The sequence below is a fragment of the Diospyros lotus genome, chromosome 2 (genome assembly GCF_014633365.1).
Source record: "Diospyros lotus cultivar Yz01 chromosome 2, ASM1463336v1, whole genome shotgun sequence".
Classification (NCBI taxonomy): Eukaryota; Viridiplantae; Streptophyta; class Magnoliopsida; order Ericales; family Ebenaceae; genus Diospyros; species Diospyros lotus.
Genome location: NC_068339.1, coordinates 4,935,088 through 4,947,930, shown reverse-complemented (window position 1 = coordinate 4,947,930; position 12,843 = coordinate 4,935,088). Strand labels below are relative to the sequence as shown.

General features: G+C 30.7%; 1 protein-coding gene across 1 annotated transcript; it reads left to right on the top strand.

Annotated features, from left to right (window-relative positions):
• Positions 1 to 6,407: 6,407 nt before the first annotated feature.
• On the top strand, positions 6,408 to 8,572 carry LOC127795332 (ethylene-responsive transcription factor ERF113-like). The gene is made up of 2 exons (XM_052326939.1): positions 6,408 to 6,920; positions 7,793 to 8,572. The coding sequence occupies exons 1-2, from the start codon at positions 6,767 to 6,769 to the stop codon at positions 8,431 to 8,433; spliced, it is 795 nt and encodes a 264-aa protein (XP_052182899.1). The 5' UTR covers positions 6,408 to 6,766; the 3' UTR covers positions 8,434 to 8,572.
• The last annotated feature ends 4,271 nt before the right edge of the window (positions 8,573 to 12,843 follow it).

The following is a 12,843-nucleotide window of genomic DNA, read 5'->3' as shown; positions in this document are numbered from 1 at the left end:
TGTAATGTCCTAATATTTTGAAAATAATAATAATTATTTTTTTGTATTTAAAATATTTTTTGACATTTATTAGAGATTATAATTGAGAAAACGAATAGATTTAGAGTTAATGGGTTAAGTTGAAAAAAGAAAGGCTAAGTAAATGGGTTTAGAGTTAGTAGACTAAGAAAGTGGGGTTAAAATTAATGAATTAAATGAAAGAATAATCTATTCAAAAGAAAATTTAGTGAAAAATAATTAAGGTGATAAAATAATTAAAAATAATGGGTGAAATAATTGAGAAATGTGGGAGACAAAATAGGGTGTGGATAAATAATTAAAGATTATGGGTGAGATTTAGTGAAAAATAATTAAGAAATGTGACAAAATAATTAAAGATAATAGGTAAAATAATTGAGAAATGTGAGAGAAAAAGTAAGGTGTGGACAAATAATAAAAAATAATTGGTGAAATAATTGAGAAATGTGGGAGACAAAGTAGGGTGTGGATAAATAATTAAAGATTATGGGTGAGATTTAGTGGAAAATAATTAAGAAATGTGACAAAATAATTAAAGATAGTGGATCACTATAATTATGTTAAACTTAATTCAACCTTCTATAAATAGAGAAAACTTGAAAGGTTGAAGAATTTAAATTAAAAAGAGAAAGGTTGTAAGAAAGAAAGATTTGAGAGTGAGAGAGAGATTTAAAAAAGAGAAAAAATATATATATAGAGAAAAATATCAAAAATTCTTAGAAAAATCCTATAGGTTGGATTTAGTAGTTTGTTTGAAAATTTGTGGTCGAAGGCGTTGTTGTATACACAAATCGAGACTTCGTCGCAATATAAAATAATATAAAATCGTTCCGCGGGAAGGTGAGTTATCTTCAAAAATTTCAAAAATATAAGAATGATATTTTATAATTTTTGAGGATGAAATTGGAAGAGAAATGCATGATTGGTATTATTATGGATTTTTGAGGCAATAGATGCTTGAAAATCAAAGAGAAAATGAAAAATAAATAGAACATGAATTTTGAAATTTATAAGGAAATTTCTGGAATTTAGGAATATTGTTTTAGGAATTATTGTGAAGAGAAATTGAGAAAATTTTTATTTCACAATCTTGAGGAAATAATAGGAGGAAATAGGAGAAATTAGGAAAATTAGAGAAAATTAGAAATTTAATTTTTTTAAGTAATTATGATGCCTAGGGTACATCAAGGTTCATAATTGAGTACGATTGGATGTTCGAAGCAAATTTTGAGGTAAAATTACGCTAGGGGCAAAATTATCTTTTTGCAAAGTAAGTGATACTTTTCAACTGGATTTAGTTTTATTAAAATGCTTGATTTGTAAGTGGTTTTACCCAAAACCTGATTTTAAGTAAATGATATTATCATATCTTGATGTGAATATGCTTATGTAAATTGCATTTATATGTATTAATGATGAAATATGCATATGTACACAATGATATTATTGATTGCATTCGCACAAGGGTTTGAGAGTACGGGTTGGGACCGCTGCTCTGCTAAGGGTACAACCATACACCTCGGCATGATAAGGAGGTTGTGAAAATGAAGAGTAGCAATAAGGTAGTGTTGGCTCAAACCGAAATGTTATGGAAAATGACATTTTGTATCCATGCACAAAATATGTTTATTGTTCCCTTACTTAGATGATTATCATTTAACTTGGACTTTACCCCTGAAATATTCAGACGTTCCAGATGGAGATTGTAACAGAAACGATGATGAATGAGGCATGAAATGACACTTAATAAAGTGCACGATGAATTGAATGTATGTTATGTAGCCCATGTATTTAAGTTCTACTATTTCGAATTCTGAATTTTTTGAGGAATGGTGATATAGAATCTTATTTATAGAAAATGAAGATGTAAGAATTGATTTATGATTAATGTTAATATGTTAGGTTCGATTCTAGCTTCCGTATTTAATGTTTATGTTGATTCTCTTTTGAGATAAATATATGAAAATTTGGGATGGATAAGAGCAATGATATGATTTAGTCGTAGTCTTAAATAAATAAAAAAATTTATTATTCCAGAATTGTTCTAAGTTATAACGCGCTCGAAAAATAGGGCGTTAAAAAAATCCCCCGCAAGTTTTCTGACCTTTCGTTGGTTGTTCGCAGTTCTATTTGAAATCATGTCTCATCGTCCTTTTCGAGAGAGGTCCCAAATTCTCTCCAAAAGCCTTTTACCTTTCTTTTCAAGAGAGGTTCAAAACTCTCTTCGAAAGCCTTTTACCTTTTTTTCGAGAGAAGTACCAGTAAATCCTTTTAGAAATGCCCATTTGAGAAGCCTCATATCCTTTCGAAAAGGCCTTTTCGGGAAGTCCTATATCCTTTCGGAAAGACCCATTTGAGAAGCCGTGACCTTTAGTTGGCCGACTCCTAGCTATACCGAAATATTCCATTACAATTTTTCTCGTTTCATAAAAACTCTGATTATTGTATTTTTAGCAACAACCATTATTTACATCTTCTAAGAGTAACTCTTCCAAAAGTGTTAGGAACTTTTATTGTTTTTGAAAATGTTTTAACAGACTTTAGTTTGTCGTCATGCAATCTAGCATGCTGAAAACTTAGTCAGGTTGTAAAGTCTGTTTGAAAGGATTTTTTTAATTAAAATAATGTATATATATTTTTTAATTTTTTACACTACTATCGTTGGATTAATTTAAATTTTTTTATCAAAATAACACTGAATATTATTCAAAATTTGGCTGAAAAAAATGGGTAAGATATAAAATCAACGGTTGACAAAATCATGTTTTAAACATTTAATTTAACATAACAGTATCATAATTATAGCTAAGTAAGGACAAACATTCCATTTAAACTTCTTGTCATTTTCATGTTGTGTTAATTACTTTTTAATACTAAATAATTATGTAAAAATAATTTAAACTGCATAGTTGTCAGAGCTTTGGGGTACTTGTGTTCTTGTTGGTATTGTTGAGCATCGAGTGTCGTTATCTTCAGTTTTCTTTAGACTGGAAAACAAAATCAAATCATAGGTTTATATAATTTTTTTTATAAAGCAGCAAGCCACGTCGACTTAATTTTGACTGTTCTTCTTGTATTCGTTTTTCATTTCTATTTTTGTGTAATCTAAAGTTTGGAGTCGTTGGACTCTACTCTAGTGACTCTCATTATAAGTTTGTGAGAGGAGGAGAAGAAAAAAATAAATTAAAATAAAATAAAGTCATCAAATAATATGTTAAATAATTTGAAGATTAAAAGAAAAAGAAAAATAACAATTAAAAACTTTTGGAAAGGTCCGTCCTTAATTGTCAAAAGTGGAAAGCATCGAAATCTTATTTTGGCAGTCGCTTTTATGAATATAATGTATTTCCGCGTGCACAGCGCGCAAATCTGAAAAACTGCATCTTTATATGGTCATGGAATTCGGCTCCGGCCGGCGGATCAATCCAACTCTTTACCTAACAAAAACAACGAAAGGAAGGAAAGACAAAATACACAAAAGAGCAATAGGACAGAAGAAGAAGATCTTAACTTTTATTTCCATAAAATAATAATAATAATAAAAAAAAGAGTTATACATATATATATATGTTATATTTATTAATTAATACTCAAGTAAATGGGAGAGCGGTCACGTAAAATGTGGGATTTATTAAATATTTATGCTAAGTAGTAGAATTATGTGTAATTTAAGCATTATTATTTCTAAATAATAATAATAATAATAATATAATTATTAATTATATATGAAATCGAACAGGAAGGAAGACCTACTTCTCCCCCAAGAATAGAATTCCATGATACCTTACTTTTGTCTCTCCAATGTCCCCCTCCTTCCTTCCTTTGTGGCGTTTAGATGGAAAATAACCCAATCTGACTAACGCATCTGAACTTTGATTAGCTGGAAAAGGTAAATTGATTCGCTGGAAAAGGTAAAGTGGTAGATAGATAGGGAGACACTCTTTACATTTATGTTGTTTGGAGCTCTCCCATTGAAATCAACATCCTCCTCCTCCTCCTCTTGCCCTTTTGCCCTTTGCCCTTTGGTTGGCTTACAACTACTTGCAGCTGGCGCCGCCGCCGAATTTTCGTGCCTTCTCCGCCGCACACGTGTACCAGTGTTTTCACCACGTGTGTACACTCCCCCCCGCAAACCACCTTCTTTGCTGCAGCGGGGGGGGGTGTATTTAAACTATTAAGATCAAATAGATTAATTTTATTCTTATTTTAAAAACCGTATTATAATACGATGGTACTTTTTTTTTTATTTTATATATCTATATATATAAAATACGTTTTAATCGTACAGTAACTCATCATAGCTCATGGTACAGAAAGAGTTAATAATATTAATATTTTCGGTCACGTGCAAACTTTAGAGGGGGGGGGAGTAATGGAATGGAATGGAATGGGTGTCATTATTATTAGTTTTGAATTATGAACTTAGGCTGCAGGCTCCGTCATGATTAGAAGGAAAAGAGATGCATCTCCGTACAGACCATTCACGCATTTACGGACAGTTGTCCATTTATTTATTTATTTATTTTTCATCCATCATTGCGTGAATTTCATTCTTTTAAACCAAACGAGTTTTCAGCTTTTATTTTTCTTTTCTTTTTTTAAAAAAAATTCATTTCTGTTCAATTTTCCCTTTGATTACTTTCATTTACGCATTTTACTTCTTATTTGTTGGATTTAAAGCATAAGCATAGAATTGGATTTACAATTTACTAATTATTGTTGCTAAATTCTTTATTTATGGAGTATTGAAATTTGAATAAGTATGATAAATTAAAAGATATAATTATTACAAAAGATAATATTTAACTGAAAGATAATAATAAAATTAAAAAATAAATTTCGCATGTATTACGTCGGATGTCTAACTCTAAATGTACATAAATTATATTTACATCAAAATTTATATGGTAGTGAATTAGGGAAAAGATTATCCACTCTTAAGGTTTAGTGAAGATAAGTCTGAATATCTTATAAAAATTAAAAAAAATTCATATTATTTGCATTAATAACTTTAGTTTAAATGAATAGGACATGTAGTATAGTATAGGTTGCAAGACCTTCTCCATTTCGTGGGGTTTGATAGATTCTAAAAGCAGCAAAAGAAAGAAAAAGAAGGAAATAAAAAGAAAGGAAAAAGCCGAAATAACTAATTAAGTTCTTTCTTTCTTATAATTCTTAAATCAATAAAAAGGTATAAATTAAATTAACAACAATAAATGCTTTTTGTTGATTCCAATTCAAGTTTTTATTAATTTGTTTGTAGCTGCTAGCTAGGGTACAGCATGAACTCTTTGACTTTGATGGATAATAAATAAATAATAAAATAAGAGGAAAAAAGAAAAACCCCCACAATAAATTAATATTATTAGCTTATCAAATAAAAATTTCACTACTTTGTAATATGTTAAAATAACAAGCATTTTTTTTTATATGAGTGGACAAATATGTTTTTATATGTGTAGGAGTTTATTTATTTAATAATTTATATTTAACGAGTGGTAGTTGGGTTAGATTAGTAGGTGTATAGTTGCAATATTTGTTTTATTTTTTATGGTTTAATGGTGTTTTAATTATATATATGAATCACAAGTTTAACAAAATAGGGAGTCTATGATATTGTTAAAAAACGTTTTTAATAGAAATTTTACTCAATATATATGTTTTAATAACCTATGATGTATGAAAATATTTTAGAAGTATTTTTTTAACATTTTCAAAATATTTTCTATATCGAAATAGCAAGAAACACCAAAAAAACTTTTTTGGTTTGTTTCTATAATTTCAAAAATGTTTTGAAATCATTTGGTAATATTAGAAAAATATCAAAAACACGTTTATATCAATAAAAATGTTAGAGATGAAAAAAATAAAATTATATAAATAAAATTAAACGGGTTTATTTTTAATTAATAAATCTTGATTCATGAATGATATAATTTATATTTATTTTAATGTATTATAAAATTTATGTTTATTTTTAGATTGAATAACTATTTTTTATATTAAAAATTATATTTACAAAAAGATCTTTATATTTTTTTATTTATGCATTTTTTTTCATTTCTATTTTTTATTTTTTTAAAAATATTATTTTTGTATTTCTATTTTGTATCGTATCTATTTCTTATTTTTGTTTTTATGTAACTTAATTAATAACTTAATGTGTTGTCTTTATTAGAACTCCTTAATTGGATATAAATATATTGTAGATGAATTCAAAAAGGACGGTCGAGAATTTTAAATGCCGGTGTTATCTAAAAATAATTTTTTTTTCATTTTAAATAAGAAAAAAAAGGAGATTATTCAAACTACAGGAGGGACACATCCTTACGATCTCATCTATATAAAGCTAACCCTAACTTGGTGTCATCTTCTCCACTACTCTTTGCGTCTTGATTTTCAATGCTTTTATTCATCTCCTTGGACTTATTAATCCATATTCTGCTTTGACCATTTGGACAAATACTATTCAATCCATCCAATACCAAGTGTGTGTTTGTTTGTTTTGTTCATGAAGATAGATAGATAGATGGATATGGATAGATCATAGATAGATAGATATCAATTTGCTTATTCCCAGCTGTTCCGGGGAAGAAGAAGATTAATTGATAAATATAAAATTTTATTCAAGGTGGATCCAAGGCATGGGAAGAGGCCCTGTTCATCGGAAGAGTCGTCGGAGAAGAAAGAACAAGCAGAAGAAGACAACATTTTGTTTCCTGTCATCTCAGATCGGTCCCAGCATGATATGATGGCCATGGTTTCTGCTCTTTCTCAAGTTATTGGGAGCACTACTAGTACTACTCCAACTTCTCATTTTCATGCTTCCAACAACCCATTACCCTCCATCGCATCTCAACCCAACCCATCTCATCCCCCCAGTCAAGTCGACCCAGTTGCTGGTAATTAAAATCTCTCTCTCTCTCTCTCCTTGTTGCAGGTCATTTGATGTATATGATACTAGCTATCTGCAAACATATATATATATATATATATATATAGTTCCCCTTCCAAGCCCTAAAGGGAAGATGATCTAATTGATTTATCAAAATAATAACTTACATATATAACCATTTCATCCTACGGGGTTGGACAATCCCCTAGTTTATTATCTGTGATGGTACTCATGCTCTATCTCTAGTTTCTGTTCTGAAACACGCGATCGATGACCTAATCAATCAGAATGAGACTTAAACCATTTCATTATAGAACCTAGATGCATGGTATGTGTTGCTTTACCTCTTTGATTTCTTTTATAAATCGCTCCGGCCGGCCACTACTTTCTATATCTCCCGATCTAGGTAGGACTCATGGATGTATGCCTTTTTCTAATTTCCTCAAGATGTACGTTCCAGTTTTACCATACTTTCACATTGCAGCACAATCCTGTTTTCAATTAGTGTCGGCTTATGTGAATTGGAATAACGTAGCAGGGCATCAAACAATGTTGATGTGGATTGCAAGGGACGTCACTTTGTGTGTGAAGAAATAGCTGAGTCTACTCTAGCCCATTGCCCCACCCAATATATATATTTTGCTAATTGGCTCTGCGGGGTTGAGTTCACATTCTCTTGGTGCACCTAACTATCCATCGTTTATGGAACTGCTTATAGTATCCCTTGCTAAGCTTCTTAATTAGCCCTCAGCCAAGAAAACCTCACTTCATGAACTAATTAAGTTCACAAGGGTTTAGAGAGGCTGCTCACGAAACACTCGAATTTGATGGGTTGTATGAAATTTTTTTAATACAAAAAGACTCTGGTTATACACGCAGGTGGGCAGAAGAGGAGACACTATAGAGGAGTGAGACAAAGGCCATGGGGGAAATGGGCAGCTGAGATTCGGGACCCGAAGAAGGGAGCCCGAGTCTGGCTCGGCACCTTCGACACGGCCGAGGGTGCTGCGCTGGCTTATGATGAAGCAGCTCTTCGATTCAAAGGAAACAAAGCCAAGCTGAACTTCCCCGAAAGGGTTCAAGCAGGCACAACTCACTTCACTGCTAATTACCCTACAACTACTACTCATAATCATCAAGATTTGCGCCTTGTTACCGCATCATCACAACCTCATAATTGGGATTATCATCATAATAATATTGCTAATCCTCCTATTCCTATTCCATCTCAACAATTTTATCCCAATCTTCTTCACTATCAACAGCTTCTTCAGAGCGGGAGCAATGAATATGGCATTAATTCTGCTCCTAATTACTCTACGTTTGTTAATTCTGATCCGTCATTAGCCACTGCTTTTTCTACTGCTGCTCCTTCGGCATCTCAACAAGCACAAGAAGGCCAGATTATAAGATTTAATTCATCAATACCGCAGAATATCGAAAGCTCTTCTTCTGCTTCTTATCCTCCTCATCATGACCAGCGTGGGGATGACTTCGAGGCTGACTACTCAAGAAGGTGATGGGATAACCAGCTGATTAATATTGATGATGATCACCAAATATTGCAAACTACTGTAAAAGGTGAACTTGGCGCTGCTCTTTCTTCTTGTATGATTAATTAGTTGTTGCTTTCCTTTACAAGCTTAAAATGCATTTTCATTTGTATTCTTCAATATATATATATATATATATATCTCCATGCAACTCGGAGAATGTTGAATGGAATGAACGCAATTCTACATTACGATCTACATATAGGATTTGCCATGGAAAATTAATCTAGCTACTTCAAAGTTTCCATGTTGACTCTTGACTATATGGCCAAAACATAATTAATCAGATGCATATATATATATATATATGATTTATTGGAGCAGTTCAATATTCATTAGACTGCAAATCTATATTTTGACAATATTTTGTCAAAAAAAAAAAAAAATCTAACATAGATTGATCAATGTGGATACAAAATATACATATTTTTCTAATTTACACACACATTATATATATATATATATATTATATGAGTGCAAGTTTTGAGACACTTTTGTGAGTTTGTCCTACTAAATAATTTATAAGCAAGTCACATCATTTTTAATAAATTTCTTGTTCGTGTGTATGCATATAATTATAACATTACCTTCAAAAAAATGGTACTCAAGTAAGAAGCAAGCAGTTAAATCTCTGTTCGTTAATTTGTTTTTTAATTCCTTCTAATTTTGTTGGGCCTTTGGCCTTTTTATCAAGGAAAAGACATATCCATTAATTTGTTTTGCTAAGTAAAGAATCATTAATTTAGGAGTGTTGAAGCTTTATAATGGTAGCAATTAATTAAGGAATAGCCATCCTATTCCTAGCCAGCTAGTTATTCTAATTGCCTCAATTAAAGGCATTTCAAAAGTAGATGGATATAGATGCTTCCCCTTCTTCAGAAGCATCCAAAGTGAAGCCTTCCCAACTGCATGTATGAAAACTATTCTGAATCTGAAAGCGTCAGCTCATTACGGTGGACAATACCCGAATGATATATGTATATATATATACCAATTGCAGAACGTGCTAATTAACATGAAAACAACGTACATCACACAAATTAATAAATAATAGTTTTTCCATACAACGTTAAAAATAAGTCACAAAAAATTATTTGTTAATAATATTTTATAAGATAGTTATAATTGGGTCTGTCCAGTCTCAACTAGAGCAGTTGAATGGAGTGGATTTAGGCCGATCACAAACCTATATCTGTTTTATAATAATAATAAATTATCATTACATATATATATATATATAAATTTACAAAGTAAAATATATATCATTTATTAGAATATATAAATTTACAAAGTAAAATATATATCATTTATTAGAATATATATATATATATATCTAGAAGTTTGTATATATGTTTGAATGTATCTATTTATGCAGGTGTACATGTCTGAAAAGCTTCCATGGTCATGGAATTCGGCTCTGGACCATGGAAGAAGGGGGTTGGATGCCATTGAAAGGATTTCTTTTGCTGTATAAATTTGACTATGAAAGAAACTAATACTCGTTACATGGAATATATAATTTTAACTTATTATAAAAATGTCACGTTTAGTTTAAATTACATGCGATGTTATCATCAACTTACGAACTTCTCTAAGATCCAAAAAAACATGCCAATCGTCGAACTATTATATAAAACTCTTTTTATTCTATTTAAACTATGAGAATTGAGAATAAATTATAGGAATACAAAATATCAAAAGTATACTCATAGGGATCCAATAAACACTCTTGAAAAGGATAAAATGTAAGATGATCTTTTGTCCTCTTTGGTGGACGGAACAGGTAGACTAATGGGATCAAATGTTGAATTTGTACCCTTACTTTAGTTTGAACAATAATAGACTAATAAAAAAAATATTAAAATTACATTTACTTAAACAATTCATTGTTAAAATCAAAATAAGAAGGCCGAATATATTTTTAGCTGTATAACATGTAAATAAAAATATTATTTAGATACTCAAATTTTGATATTTTGTATTAATTTCTTATATTATCTGTTGTATTAATAAAAATATATAAAATATTAATAGAAGGCAGCATATATATGTTTGGTCGTAATCACTTCCACCCACCCATTGAAGTTGAACTACCGCTGTTACCAATATCTCTGTCGGCCCAACCACCGCCAAACTCCAGAGCCGCCGAAGCCGACATCTTGATCACTGCACAAACACAATTAGATAGGCTTCATTCCATGAAATAGTGTGAACAGAATCAAAGCACGCAGGCACCTCGGAGTGAGGATCAAAATCAATCTATTCCTTAAAGTTCAATCTATTCATAGAACATTCCAATTCACACCCAATTACAGTACGAATTAAAGACTGATTATGCCAATTACTATATAGGTATATATTAATGGTTCAGTTCGGCGCCGGGCCGACATCTTCTGCGGGAAGTGTATGCCGGTCGGTCCCGGCACTAACAATGTCAAACTTTACGGCCCAACCTAGATGCAGTCTTCAGCTCAGCCTCATCCCAATTTGAATAGGAACAACACTTTAAAAAAGGAAATTTTATTATGTTTATGAATAGGGCTATTAGTACAAAAAGATGTTTTTTGTGATTTTATTTAAAATTTTGATTTGATCAATCGATTATAATTTCATTCACGATTCGGATCTAATTTGTCAACGTTCAAAACTCGCTAATGTGTCATGTCACCTGTCATTTTAAAATATTTTGAGTGAGCCCTACATGCACATATATAAAAAAATGATATTAGCATGAAAAATTTAAATATTTTTGTATTTTTGTGATTTTATCCAAAAATTTTAATTTTAACAATAAGGTCCTGATTTGATTAATTTGTTGCAAATTTTATCCACGATCCAAATTTGATTTGTAGACATTCAAAACCCGCTGATATGGCATGTCATTTGATATTTTAAAATATTTTGAGTGGACCTCACATACACATGTATAAAAAAATAAAAAAACTAAAATAATGTTAAATATATGTTATATATATATATATGTTTGCGTGTGTGTGAGAGAGAGAGGGAGAAAGAGAGACAGAAGAGGATATTTACAAATGAAGATAGACAGAAGATGGTGACGGTGACGACAACGTCGATGATACTGGGTTGAAAGTGACAAATCAATCTAGAAGTTGGAGATGGCAATGGAGGCTGATCTAGAAAAATGTCGAATTTAGAAGCTTGATGACCGATCGTTGATGTCGATGGGGGCCGGTTTAAGCAATTGATGATGAGGGCGAGACAGCCGACAAAGGACGTCATCGGTTGGTAAGAGTAGAGAGTCATCAATCGCTTCTATGAAGTGACCTTGAGCAGGAAGAAGCTTAGATCGGTGGTCAATCCAACTTTCAGATCGGTTGTTGTTGCCGTGAGCAGGAGCAAGCCTAGATCGATTGTCGCCTCTCTAACTTCTAGATCAATTGTTGTTGTTGCCGTTCGTCGTCGTAACCGTTGCCATCACAATCCTCCTTCGTCACTGTCACCGTACTTTGCCTATTTTCTTCTCTTTGTGCATATATATATATATATATAACATATATATGTTAAATATATATATTTAATAGTATTTTATTTTTTATTTTTTTATAGATGTGCAAGTGGGGCTTACTCAAAATGTTTTAAAATGTCAAATGACATGCTATTTTAGCGAGTCGTGAATGTCTTCCAAATCGGATCCGGATTGTGGATAAAATTAATTAATTGATTAAATCGAGATCTTATTATTTAAAATTAAAATTTAAAAAAAAATCACAAAAATATAAAAAAATTAATTTTTCCGTGCTAGTAGGCCTTATGAATATAAACCCCATGTCTTAGTATCAGTAAGGTTTGACCCCACTCCTCGGTGCTTTATGTTCATCAAATGTCACATAATGAAATTTTGATTTTTTTAATGTGTAGTCTATTTATACATCCAGTTATATAAGTATTTTTTCTTTAAATAATAACATTTTATTCTCTTTTGTGGGTCAAAATAGTAATCCAACTAAATAAGATTTTTTTTATATAAATATATTTTAATCAATAATTACATAAATATAATCATTAAAGCACTTATAAATATAGATACAAATACAAATACAAATACAAATCAAGAATTATATGAAAAAAAGGGTCAAATTCGATGACCATAATTGGAGAAGATTGATTTGTACAAGTCATCAAACTCCCATATAATATAACCCATTCAAATGTAAAATATATCCAATTCTGTAAATGCAACATATATAGTAAAGAGTATATATGTCCCATTAACATGCAATGTCTCGAATATTCTTTTTTGTTAAAAACAACTTTAATTAGTATTCATCTTAATTTGTTTCTCCCTATTATATATGTTCATGATTATTTTCCCATTTCAATATTACTAAGTCTTAATATCTATGTATCATA